General features: G+C 39.1%; 1 protein-coding gene across 1 annotated transcript; it reads left to right on the top strand.

Annotated features, from left to right (window-relative positions):
* Window positions 1-6,182: 6,182 nt before the first annotated feature.
* LOC307156109 (uncharacterized protein) lies at window positions 6,183-7,040 on the top strand. The gene is made up of 2 exons (XM_079867322.1): window positions 6,183-6,254; window positions 6,469-7,040. The coding sequence occupies exon 2, from the start codon at window positions 6,502-6,504 to the stop codon at window positions 6,850-6,852; it is 351 nt and encodes a 116-aa protein (XP_079723448.1). The 5' UTR covers window positions 6,183-6,254; window positions 6,469-6,501; the 3' UTR covers window positions 6,853-7,040.
* The last annotated feature ends 7,544 nt before the right edge of the window (window positions 7,041-14,584 follow it).

The following is a 14,584-nucleotide window of genomic DNA, read 5'->3' as shown; positions in this document are numbered from 1 at the left end:
CAATCTCTGGAAACATTTTAAAAATGTATATTGCTAGTATGTCACCCAAAACTGTAAATACTGTGTGAGCTCCAGGCGCTGTTCGGTAATAGAAAGTTCAACACAAATGAAAGAGATCATGGGAAGTAACTGGTAGTGTAATCTGTACAGAGTTTCTGCTACACAGTTGCAAGAAAAGGTTTTTGAACCCTTGGAATATCCTGAACTTCTGCATTCATTACTCAAATGTCTTAACTGTGAATATCTAGTCATCTGTAATTATACTATGCCTTTGTTACTCAGAAAACCCAAGTTAAAATCAGTTGATTGGTTTGAGTATCATTTTGTCAAGTAAAAACAAAAGCTGGGGCAATTCTTAATATACTTTTCTCTCATGTCCTCCTCTTATTTATCTTTCTCCTTTGTTGCATTCAGTCATGTTCCAAAGTCATCTTGAACGTTGAATAGTTAATACAACCGAAAATTTTGAGAAAACATCACATATTTTGACTTCAAAATATGATTTTGATTTCCTGAAATGTTTTTTCACTCATGGTGATTAGTGTTCAGTTAGTATACCAGGGATGGGCAATGTCAAGCCTGGAGAGAGATTGTCCTGCAGAGTTTAGCTCCGACCCTGAAAAAAAAAAAACCTCACCTGCCTGTAGTCTTAGTAATCCTGAAGACATTGATTAGCTTTTTCTACCAATAACACACAAACACACTTTTTTTATTTTTTTTTTATTTACTAATTTACACTTATTAATTTATTATTAAAGAATAATCATTCACTGTACAAACTGGAGAGAAGAAAAAAAGTGAATATTAAACACAAAGTTTTCCGAACTTCCTCAGCTGATGTTCTTCTTTGAAATATTTGATTATGTACTGTCTTGTAAACTTGGAGAGACACATGAAAACCTGCTGTTATAACTGTACGTGTATATACTGTATACTGAGTGAGACTGAGGACCTTATTTTTAGTGAAAAATAAACTGATTCATGATCTGAATCAAAAGAACGATTCATTCACGGACCAGACACCACTTCAAGAGCTAGGGCGCATATCAAGATTTAGAAACATAATGAGCCAGTCTCTTACACAAAGCTATAACTTCAGAAGACTTAAAATCATTTTGTGTTTGCAAATATATATATAATTTTTACTTTTATTTATTTTTATTTATTTTTTTTTAAATTTTTTTTTTTTTTGACAGGGAAAAGTTTTTTTGACACTAAAAGACTGCCCCAGAACTTAATTTGCTGTCCCTGGGCAGGAGAGTACCAAATCACATTACATAACACCCCCCCCCCCCCACAAATGAAAAATATATACGACATAGCCTATAATCCATCACACCACAATAAAAACTGCAATCCAAATTACTACCAAATATCCCCCAATATACTACAAGACCTCACACACTGTTACAAATTCAATCCCCCAAAATTATAAAACCATTAAAAAACACAAAAATATTCAATGATCACAAACCTGATTCCTCTTTAACCACATTATCAAATGTAACTTGAACTGTGAAAAAGTAGGACACTGTCTAATATTGGTAAATTATTCCAGTTATTAACATCTCTCTAGATAAAGCTGATCGGCCAAACTCAGTTACTCTAGAATGTGCTTCAGTCACACCTTGACGAAGCTCTTGTTTGTCTTACAATTTCTGTACGCCGAAGAAACAAATGCTTTTAAGGGCGAAGGTGCAAGATATTTAACAATTTTGTACATTTGCCTTTTTTTTCTTTCTTTTTTTTTTTTTTTACAATTGTTGTTTAAAGTAAATAAAACAATGATGATATCTATTAGGTTTCTTGTCAAATACTTTTAAAGCTTGTTTATACAGTAAGAAAAATTAGAAAACATCAAAGGCCGCAAATAAATTCTTGCAGCTTCAAATGAAAGTTGACGCCGTATACATTTCAAATGTCTAAGTTGAGGTGTTGCTGTGCAGACTTTTTTTAAAATATGCTTTTCAAATGTTATATGAGTGTCTAAGATATCTCCAAGATAATTCAAATCTGACACAATTTGTAATTTTTCACCATTAACTATTATATATCTGGTTGGATCTCCTCCTTTTTAATTTTAAAATACATACAGGCAGTTTTCTGAACATTTAATGTTAAACAACACTGGGTAAGCCAGTCAAAGATTTAGGACATTGCAACACATAATTTGTTTTTGCCACTTGTTCATTTGTTTCATCATGTACATAAATCACAGTGTCATATGTGTATATTTGAATATGTACATCAGGACAAACATCTAGTTTAAACCTTTATAAAATACACATAATAAATAACATACTGACTACACCGAAACTGAAAAGACAAAGGCCTCCGGTAAAATTCCTTCATTTGCTTGACATGCAACGTCAATCAAAAAGCATTCATATGATTTTTCACTCTTTCTATGCCCTAAAACATGTAAAACTAAATATGACATTGTGATGTCTTTTAGCAGAGGCTTGTATTTCCAGCAACGTGCAGTACTTTTTACAGAGAATAACCTGAGGAATTGCTCAAGAACAACCTAAAGTTACATGTTTAGGTGTTTTGTACAGGCTTATCAGTAACATCATCTATGTACCAAACACCGATTATTAATTGATTAATGGCCAAATGATGATCTCCAGAGTTATTTTTTTCTAATGAGTTTATATATATATTGTATAGCTTTCTATGTCTTTTCACCAGATAAAACACTGATTAATCAATTATATGAGGGTTCATTTCAGTAAGTTGTACTATATCTTTCAACTTGTGGTGGAACGGATCACAAAATTCATGGTTCAGATCATTTACGGTTTTTGAGCCATCAGCAAAAAAGAAAAAGTGTGTGTTAGATAGGGGTTTCAAAATATATTGTTTCTACGATGCATCGCGATGCATACGAGGACGATTCGGTATCGGTTCAGTAATAGACCATAACCGATTAAAATGTACTGATGCTTTTCTGACGTCATTTGTGGCGTACGTGCTTTGTCGTGGTAGCATACAATGAAAGAGGGAGGTGAGACGCGAGTGCGAGAAAATTAAAAATGCTCCAACTACTTTAAAGCCTACATCTGGGCACATTTCGGCTTTTATGAACAACCTGGTGAGCACGACCTGCAGAAGACACGTGCTGTGTGCACTCATGTCAGGCACAAATAGAATATGCAGGAGATAATACCACTAACTTGATCAACCACGTTAGCTGTTTTCACCCCGAGCTGTTAACGCCTGGCAGAGTCTGACTGCTTTAGAGTAAGCGGATGAGCTCCAACGTCTCCCGAATCCGCAGCCAAAAACAAATCATCCACCCGCCCCAATAACTTTCTCTGATTTAAGTATCCGCACCTGATGGCCAAATTACAATTATTCTGTGTTGTTATGCGTGATTATAAATGGATGATCATCACCTTCAACAGCGGATTCGGCGACGGTTGATGCGTGCATCTTTAATGGTAACTTCACGAGTTCACACTTACATACAATTTGAGGGGGTAAAGTTTAATGCGTATTTGGCGTGCTGTCCGGAGGGAGGGCTCCGAGCTTGCTCGGCCTGAACCCAGAGTACTCCCCCCATATGTAAATGTTTTAGGACTAGAAGTGTGGAGAAGGTGTGGTAGGGGGATGCTGCAAAACTGTCAATGGATTGAGGTGAGACTGCTGAGTGTATATATATATATATATATATATATATACCTCTTACCATTGATTGCTGAGTGCTCTCCACTTGTGTTAATTATCTGAATGTGCTCCTCCCGAACATTGTTAATACAACCTCATATAATACACTGATTAATGAGCGCTGCTTTTAAATGAACATTTCTTTAAAACAAAATGTAGTTGACAGATTTTCCTTTTCTTAATGGCATAAACAAGCTTTACTCCCTTGAAACTTGAACTGGAATGTCACTGTTTCTGTCACTGCGACTTCCCGAACAGGCGAGCACGCGCGCACACACACACGTGCACATCACTTTTGAAGTAAAATTTCAAATTGAGAATGCGGTGCATCGCGATGCATCGTGATATCGAATTGAACTGAATCGATGACATGATAATCGTAATCGAACCGAACCGTGAGACCAGTGTAGGTTCACACCCCTAGTGTTAGATGCTGATTAGACAGCATGATTATTGCACAAGTGTGCCTTAGGCTAGCCACGATAAAAGGCCTCTCTAAAATGTGCAGTTTTATAACACAGCACAATGCCACAGATGTCGCAAGTTTTGAGGGAGTGTGCAATTGGCCCATGAACTGAATGTTCATTTCTCTACCATAAGCCATCTCCAAAGGCGTTTCAGAGAATTTGGCAGTACATCAACCGGCCTCACAACTGCAGACCACGTGTAACCACACCAGCCCAGGACCTCCACATCCATCATCTTCACCTACAAGATCGTCTGAGACCAGCCACCAGCTGCTGCAACAATCGGTTTGCATAACCAAAGAGTTTCTGGCGTCGTGTGGGTGAGCGGTTTGCTGATGTCAATGTTATGGATTGAGTGGCCCGTGGTGGTGGGGTTATGGTATGGGCAATCGAATGTTATGGCCAACGAACACAGGTGCATTTTATTGTTGGCAGTTTGAATGCACAGAGAGACCGTGACGAGATCCTGAGGCCCATTGTTGTGCCATTCATCCATGACCATCACCTCATGTTGCAGCATGATAATGCACGGCCCCATTCTGCAAAGATCTTTACACAATTCCTGGAAGCTGAAAACATCCCAGTTCTTGCATGGCCAGCATACTCATCGGACATGTCACCCATTGAGCATGTTTGGGATGCTCTGGATCGGCGTATATGACAGCGTGTTCCAGGTCCTGCCAATATCCAGCAACTTCACACAGCCTTTGAAGACGAGTGGACCAACATTCCACAGGTCACAATCAACAACCTGATCAGCTATGCGAAGGAGATGTGTTGCACCGAACGAGGCAAATGGTGGTCACACCAGATACACCCCCCCCCCCCCCAAAATAAACACAATGTTTATAGCTAACACGACGTTATTCAGAACATGGGCAAAGTTTCCCACAACTACCATCCCCGTCACCCGCACGACCTGCCCACATGCCCGCCCATTCAACAGTGTAGAAGCACCTTGTGCCGTAATGAACAATGTAGAGGGGAAATAACATGTTAACAAAACTGCACATTTTAGAGTGGCCTTTTATTGTGGCCAGCCTAAGGCACACCTGTGCAATAATCGTGCGGTCTAATCAGCAACTTGATATGCCACACCTGTGAGGTGGATGGATTATCTCGGCAAAGGTGAAGTGCTCACTAACACAGTTTTAGACAGATTTATGAACAATATTTGAGAGAAATAGGCCTTTTGTGTACATGGAAAAAGTCTTAGATCTTTGAGTTCAGCTCATGAAAAATGGGGGAAAAAACAAGTGTTGCATTTATAATTTTGTTCAGTGTAGTACTGTAAATTACGTTAAAAACAATGCAACTACTAGCAGGAATATACTGTTAATCTACAATAAATGCTTTACAGTGCATCAACATCAATGTACATAGCAGCGTTTACTGGAGTGTATTTCCACTGGTGGTACCTCTTCTGAATCAAAGCACCATGCCAAAATAATTTTGCTTAATTGTTTCCTCATTGGCAGAATGAGGTTTGGTGACTCCTTTTGAAACTTTCCACCCATATGTCTGCTACTTATTAATTTGTATGTTCTTCACACATGCAGCAGTTTTAAGGTTACTTAAATATTTAAAAAATGTAAACCGACAGAACAAACAGCCAAAACCCTTCATTCCTGTGAAAGCTCTAGGACATGTCTGTCAAACTGAAATACCTGGGAGGTGTTCTTCATCAGGAAGCAGTTGAAAAGTTAACAGCCCCAGGCGTAACTAAAGAAGACATTCCAAATAACAGTACATTCAATGACATATCACTTATTTAAAAACAAACTATCAAAAACATGTACATGTGGTGAATGAATTTGTGAACCCTATTTTTGTAAATGGTATTGATTGATCAGGCTTAGTTCGGTCAGGTGACTATAACATTTCCAAAAAGAATTTCAATACTCTATAACAGAGGTCAAATAGCTGAACTAATACACAGAGCTGAAGGTCAGATCATCTTCTAGAGAACTAGTCACATTAATATGCCAGTTAACCTCTTAACCAGTTTTGGATGTTTGTGGGAGTGTCTTTTCAAAAGTAAAGTATCCTGCTTGTATATAAGACCGCTTTTCCATGCAAAAAGAAACCTCACAGGATTCAGAGCGGGGAAAAAAGAAGGTAAGTGTTCACATTATGTATTCTTTACATTTTACTATAGCTAACTATCAAGATATATGTTTCTAGTGTTTCTGCAAATGTAATTCATATTTACTATACAGTGACCCCAAAAAGCATTTAGACACTAAAATATTAAACCAAATGGTTACTTTTTATCCAAACCAACTTTGCTAATATTTGTAATGAATTTTAATTCGTGTGTGTGTGCTTACAGCTAAATTCACTAGTAACTTAAACATTATACCCCATGATGGCTGGTCGTCAACCTCACCACCCTGCTGGGAATCAGTATCACCCCACTGTGCGTCAACCTCACCAGGTGCCTGGGAATCAGTATCATCCCACTGTGCGTCAACCTCACCAGGTGCCTGGGAATCAGTATCACCCCACTGTGCGTCAACCTCACCAGGTGCCTGGGAATCAGTATCACCCCACTGTGCGTCAACCTCACCAGGTGTCTGGGAATCACCGTAGATATGAAGAGCTGGGGGAAGAGCTGGGGAAAGAGCTGGGGGAAGAGCTGGCAGAAGAAATCTCTCAATATAGCAGCGAGGACGAGAACCAGGGAGACTACAATTATGGTCAAGAGGATTACTAGAGTTTAATCAAAATGATATGATGACGGTTGCACTTATAATCACAAACACCTGAGCTAATATCTGACAAACTTCCATTCAAACAGCAGAGGTGTAGCTCTCCTAGAAAGGGAATGTGAAGATCAACATACACCTCAAAATGAAGGACACTGAAATGGAACACATCAAATAAATTACTGCAGATTGAGATGCAACTGCTTGACTTTCATGCAATTTTAATACTCTGTAATATGAAATCAAATAAAATTGAACATTACAGTTTCATATGACTATTTTTATGAAGAAGGTCATGCCCAAAGGTGAATGTGTATAATGTCTGACTGATTGGCAACATTATCTCAGTTAAAGGTCCATATGAAATGCAGTGACCATTGATGCAGTGAATCCATGATAAATCCCAAACACTAACTCGCAGTTATAATTAAATGCATTAAGAGCGTGTCGATTGTATTTGATCACATAATGTCGTCGTCTGCCTCGCAAAGTTTGGAATTACTTGGATGAAAATGATATTACAAAATGGAAGTACTTTTAATCAAATTAAATAATGAAACTAAGTTATCATAATATCACCACCACAATGAGAAATCACATGAAATCCAAACAGCAGTCGACTGAGGAAAGGCCGCTGTCCATCACTGAATTAACGATTGTGGGTAAGTGCAGCTGTAGCACGAGTGATCAGATATATCTTCTGATAGCAAAATGATTTTGAGACATATACTTCCTTTAAGTTTCGTTGAGGGAGACAGGTTTAAGAACAGAAAACACAAAATGCTTTTAGAAACTTCGCTTAGCAAACCGTTATCTTTGTATCTCTGCAATGTCTGTCAGCGCAGTGCGTTTTCTCACTCGAGCATGTGGATATTATTGTTTTTCTCAACATGAACGTGAAACAATATAAACACGATAACCATATGCTGACACGAGTGCGTATGTAGGCCTACGTTCTGTACGTTAACTGCGCAGTCTGCTTTATTAGCCTTTTTTTCCGTTCAAACTAAATAAATATGATTTCAAACAAAAAGTGCCCAAAATGCTCAGAGTTTGCATGTCTGTTGTTTTTTAACAAGAACTGGAGTAGTCTATGTCAGAAAAGAAAATGAAGACTCAAAAATATTTATAGAAAATGTATCCATTTAAATTTGTTTTTATTATTCAGTTTGGGTGTTCAAGTAAATGGTGTTTTATAAAAAAAAAATAGCCTATATATATACAAGAAAGATGTTATTTTTTTAGAGATGCACCGATTATATATATATATATATATATATATATATATATATATATATATATATATATATATATATATATATATATATATATAATCGGTGCATCTCTAAAAAAAATAACAACTTTCTTGTTAAACATTATTTAAATAAACGAATATTCGATTTTTATGAGCCCAAATATTCAAATACAATATTTTTGAAATATGCCCATCCCTAGTCAAAATTAGACAATAATCAACACAATACAACACATTACAAGAAGAAGATCCGACAAATGAACAGGACAAGCATTGTGTATTTCTAAACTGTTTTGTGCACACACATACAAAAAAATAAATACAAAAAAAAATTAATTGCGGCCACACCATTGCTGGCTCTCTCGCCACAGTATCACAGGGTTGGTAAAGTAGTATTTAAAGGTATATACTGACTTTACACACTTTTGATCAGTGATAAACCTTGGGATAAGTTGTGAATTATTAGATTACATGTTGCTGTCATCATCAATAAATAACCAACAAATCATCCCCAGAATTTGGAGGTGTAGAGCTCCACAGTTGTGTTACTGTTTTTGTTAGTTTGTCCTGTCCTTAGCTATATTCCTACAATCAGTTTCACCAGGGACGAGTTGCTGAACTTTTGCCAGTACACACCACCAAATATTTTACCGGTTTTCGCCTATTTTGGCATTTTTCTGGATATTCTAGTCGGAGGGGCTGCAGTGCTGCTCAAGCACTTCAAGACGCGCAACCATGGGAAGCGAGCCAGCGAGCTCAGACAGCGTAACCTTAACAGGTTCAAGGCCAAGAGCAAAGTCAACTACACCGCCATCACAGAGCTTCAGTACGTGGACAATAATGTCATCGCTGCACATGCCGCAGAAGACCTCCAGGGCATCCTGAATGCCTTTTCCGGTGTGTACAGAGCCCTGGGCCTAAAATTAAACCTCAAGAAGACAGAGGTCCTATATCAACCTCCACCCAACCAGCCAGCTATCCAGCCCACCATAAAAGTGGGCAACACCACTCTTGAAAACGTGGACCACTTCCCCTATTTCGGCAGCCTTCTTTCCTCAAAAGCTGACATAGACTCTGAGGTTAACGATCGCCTGATTTGTGCCAGTGGAGACCATGCCAGACTTGGGAAGAGTCTTTGAAGTCTGAGACCTAACAGCCCAAAAAAAACTCCTAGTCTACAGAGCTGTTTTCCTCCCCATCCTGCTATTTGGTGCAGAATAATGGACCACCTACACCAGGCACCTGAGAGCCAGGGAACAATACAATCAAAGATCCTTATTCTAAGGATCAGCTGGGAGGACAGAGGCGCCAACATGACCAGCATCACTGTAAAATCTAACGGTTTCCTATTCCTTGTTTACTCAGAAAACTCAAGTTAAGATTAATAGATTAATTTAAGTGCCATTTTGTCAAGCAAAATCCATCTGATACAGGGCAATTCTTAATAGACTTTTCACTAATTTACTCCACTTATGCAGTTTTTTTTTCTTTTCTTTTTCTAGTTTCATTCACTCATTTTCCAAAGTCATCTTAAATGTTGAATACAATTGAAACATTTGAGAGAACATCACATAAGCTGACTTCATACGTTGACTTCATTAGTGGTCGACCAATATATCGGCCAATATTTGGCATTTTTAAAATATCGGCATCGGCAAGTTTTTCTGATTGGCCGATGTGTTGGAAGCGGGACTTTTATTTTGACGGCGCTCCAGACTTTTATTTTGTCAGGCGGCACTGAGAATGGCAGCACCTGATCACACAGCACTCACTCACATTCTCCCTCTTCATTAGTTTACGATCTCTGTCGGTCAGATCTAATACTTTGCTAGACAGAACTGGTAAACAAAGAAAGTAAATGGTATGCGAAAAAAAGTAAAGCGATGCTTTTATATTATTTGAAACATCTTTTCAATATCGCACATAAGGGCAACGGGTTGTTGTCTGAATCTTAAAAGAACACCAGTCAGCTTATTCATTAAATCTGGGCCTTGGAGCAAGTGATCATTTAGGCTGGTTCCCTGGTACTTGGTGGAGCAGTCAAAGACAACACGGAGCTTGTCTGGCTTCTAAGGATGATACACCCCATGCTGAGGGATGTACCACTTCTCTCCATCCTTTCCTTCATCATGCACTTCTTCACCTCTCTCAATGACCTCTTCCATAAACCTAACATAGTGTTCCTTGTGCCTTTCATCTTAGCAATTTTCTTTTAAAGGAGTCATAACCTAGTCTTAATTTGGATACCTACTGCTGTATTATAGTCTTTCATGCCCTTCTAAAAAATAAAAGTGAAAAAAAAAAATAATACAAATAGAGCTCCTAAAACCTTTATTTCTGAAGGCATTATTGTCTCGCGAGATCTGATGCGATGTTTTGGCTGTCGTGGACGTAGAGTCCATTCCCCGTGTTTACCTTGAAGCTAACGTTACATACAATAGCCGCATTAGTAGTTAGCTGCTGTTTGTTACACACAGTAGAGCAATAAAAACAGTCTTACCGTTTCAATTTCAGGCAAGTCCCGGATGGTTGGAATGGCACCTTTTTTCAAACGGAGCTTCGTGGCCAACTTCGCCTGATATTGGCCCAAATTTGTGAATGATTCCGGCGTAAAATGTTTAGCGCAGACACCGAACAATAAGCCAGTTGAAAGTGTTGCTGGGACAGCGTCATTAAAAATGAATTTTATCCACTGGTCCCTGATAGTTTGGTCCGTTTTTGGTATAGAAAACACATTCGCATGTTGTTTCTGGCAGTCAACCACAGAGCAACTCACGTGTGCACTCGGTTTCTACATCTTTCGCGACTGAACTGAATATGAGGGGGAGAGGGGAAGGGCGGGCTTCCTGCTGCGGTGTCCATATATGGTATATCCTGCCCCGTCTTGACGTCAAGACGGGGCTGAAATCAAAATCTCGTTTTTTAGTGCGCGTGCACGTGGGCTATTTTACAAACCCTGAGGTAAACAAACGCTTCACTTTTAAATATCGGCTTCCCGGCCAGTGTATAATCATTATGCAATCATAACATACATTGATTCTCGTGGAAAAGTGAAATTTGCAGGTTATGACTCCTTTAAGATTGAGCCTTACGATGGCAAGCTGCTTATTGTTAAGGAAGTAAGGTCTCTCTTTGAAGGGGATGGGCATATCGTAATGCCCGTGGTCGTTCTTCCTTATGCCTTGCTGCAGTTTGGTCAAGAAGAGGATGTCATCCTGAGACACAGTTTTATTATCTTCACCAGTGTCTTTGAAGTCAGACTCCAATACCTTAATAACACCTGCTGGAGTCAATGGGGAACCTCTTTAATGCTAACTCTATGACAGATGGTGTTGAAGCTTTGTGATTCATGGTGTGAAGACAAGTGACCAACAATGCTCCATTTAAGGTCTGTATGGACTGCATAAGGTTCATCATCTCCTCCTAATATCACCTGTTTTGGTGCCAAAGCCTTTGGACAGCTGTAGCCAATCAGGAGTCCAACCTCACAATCCTGCAGATGTGGAATTTTGTCCACTATTGTAGAGAGATGCCTCCAGTGTCGTGCTGTGTCACAAGTATGGATGTGAGTACGGTTCACTGGAATGGAGTCCTTAGTATAGGCAGGTTGAGGACAACGGGGGAGCTGTAGCCTCTTACTTTGAGACCTGACACCCTTTCACTCGGCATGACAACATCCTTTGCGGTCATGGTTGTCAACTTCAGTCTCACAGGACAGGAGTCAGCTTGTAGCTTGTTGCTCAGCTCTTGATTGACAAACACAGTATCACTCTGGGTGTCAAGCAGAGCATAAAGAAGTTTTTCAGAGCCTGGATTCCTCTCGGCCGATACCCACACTGTCACGATCATTGAAGTATTGGTGGATGGCTCACCATTCTCTACTTTGTGAGACGTAGTAGTAGTTGTCTCATGTAGTTGTCAACTTGGTTTGAGACTAGTGCAGAGTTGACTTACTTTCTGTAGTTTTCATCATGTAGACAAGTTGGATGTCTACCTCTACGGGTGTCACAGGATAGACGGTGACGGCAATCTTTTGCGCTGTCGCCTAGTTTCATGCAACCGTAGCAGAGTTTGTTCTCCTTCACATATTTACATTTCTCTTCTAATGATTTTGCCCCAAATTTAGTACAATTGTGAATCATATGCTTGCTGTATTTGGAGAAGAGACACATTTTAAAAATGAATTTAGTTAGCTTTTGTTTGTTTTCGTCATTTTGTTTGTTTTCCGTAGCTGTTTGGATGTGAAAGACATTAGCTCTGTTCCTTTTACTGTCCTTAAGGTTCTATTTTCTGAATATAGTGTAGTCACATGAGAGCAAAATTGAACTGTTTGGATGCCATAATACACACCATATTTGGAGGAGAAATGGCAGTGCACATTACCCTAAAAACACCATGCAACTTAGTGTTGGCTCTTGGACAACTCTTCTGATTATTCTTTTCACTCCTCTATCAGAAATCTTGCGAGGAGCACTGGTCGAGGCAAATTTATGGTGAAATGATTGTCTTTCCATTTCCGTATTATGTCCCCAACAGTGCTCACTGGACCATTCAGAAGCTGAGAATGGCGCCTATAACCAATGCCATCATTATGTGTTGGAACAATTAGGTTGCGAAGGTCTTGAGACAGCTCTTTGCTTTTACCCATCATGAGATGTGTCTTGTGTGACACCTTGGCAATGACACCTTTTTGTAGGTCATCATTTGGGACTGAACCAGCTGTTATTAATGTCCACTGACAGGGGGCTGGATTGCTTTTTAATTACTGTAAGTTTTCAGCAGTTGTCTTGGCTTTCCATGCCTTTTTGCGCCTCCCTTTCTTCATGTGTTCAATACTTTTTCCCTGTGTCATTTCACATTATTACACATAACTTAATTTCTGAACTTATTTTTGTTTGTTTCTTTGTAGGTATGGCTTACTTGGGTTGTTACCAACATCTGGTGAAAATTTCATGTCAATAGCACCTTTGGAAATATATTTACTGAGAAAAATTATGACGTGTTCAATACTTATTTTCCCCGCTGTATGCTAATGACACACTAACAGCTTCAAAGGAGATCGATACAACACTTTAGGAGGAAGTGATTTGTTCCTATTTTCAGAATTCTGATTGGCTAACGTGGGCTTGAACTTCTCGTTGCACTGCCACCTACAGGTTTGGCATGCTCTTGACGGCATATACACAGGTTGGTGTAAACGAACACTTTTCTGAAAACTGACAGGTGTGCACAATGTTATTTTTGAAAACGGAGAGGGTGAAATGTCCGTTTATGAAAATTGCCGGCCATATGTAAACGTAGCCTTGATCTCATCGGATTTTTCATCAGTTTCATGCGTGAAAAGGTTTGCTCACAGATATACGTCCTGCCAAAAAGTGTGGACATCTTCATTGCTTGCCTTTTGATGTTTGGGTAGGTCTCGTTAGGGAGGGCAGCATAGAATTCAATAAGTCAAAGCAAAGGGGTTCTGAAAAAGGCAGATTTCTTTAGCGTGGACATGTAGCTCAGGGAACGTCAAACTCAAACTTGTGCACGTCAAACTCCGCCTTCAGCATTTCCAGCGCTTCCACTGACTTTTCAGCTGGGAATGGGGCCGCTGGATTCCCAGCTGAGAGGCTTTGGGTAAAAGGGAGATGAGTGAAGTCTTGCTTTTGCTCTTGTCCCACAAGCAGTGCTAGTTTCACCTCAAATGCTTTAATGTGGGAATACATGTCACATATTAGTTTCCCCTTGCCTTGGATATGCAAGTTGAGGCCGTTCAACATTTCTGCCACATCAGTGTTGATCAGTTCTCCTCGGACACTTCAAAGTTTGAGCTAACTCCGCAAAGAAAAATTAGCATCTGTGCTGTGTCCTGCACATCATTGCTCTCATCCAGTGCTAATGCAAACCATTCTAATTCTTTCACTTTCTCCTTCAGCTGGGCATATACATTATACCCCATTTATTCAATTTGTCTGGTGATTGTACATGCAGACAGACTTCTCAAGGCATCTTTCTTATCTGGGCACACCTACGCAGCAACAGCATTCATACATTCTTTGAACAACACGGTTTCTTGATTTTAATAATTATAGTTAATAACTCTTGGAAATTTTAGTTTGAATGCCAACCTTTATTATCAAATACAGATATGATAATGATTAAAATATATATTTAAAATTACATTTTCAAAATATTTCTCTGGATGGCATTGCTCAGAGGGCCGGTCCAAATGTGGGGGCGGGCCGTAGTTTGGGGACCCCTGGTATAGTAAATTGTATCGAATTGTGACGTGATTGTTACACCCCTGATCATGTGTTAAGTTTACATGATTGATTATAGCAACCTTGTGATTTCACAGCATGGGTCTATCATTGTTTTAATAAGAATTGTTTGTTTTTTTTTGTTTTGTTTTTTTTTACGTGCACAAATAAATGTAACTATGGCATTTGCTGGACAAACTCACAGACATCAAGAATCAGCATATGAATCTCACAATCAAC

The sequence above is a fragment of the Squalius cephalus genome (genome assembly GCF_949319135.1).
Source record: "Squalius cephalus genome assembly, chromosome: 3".
In the NCBI taxonomy this organism is placed as follows: domain Eukaryota; kingdom Metazoa; phylum Chordata; class Actinopteri; order Cypriniformes; family Leuciscidae; genus Squalius; species Squalius cephalus.
The sequence above is the reverse complement of the archived record's forward strand: the minus strand, read 5'-3'. Positions and strand labels throughout refer to the sequence as shown.

Coding starts and splice junctions, on each gene's coding strand:
- LOC307156109 (XM_079867322.1), top strand. CDS start 6,502: ATGATGGCTGGTCGTCAACCTCACCACCCTGCTGGGAATCAGTATCAC.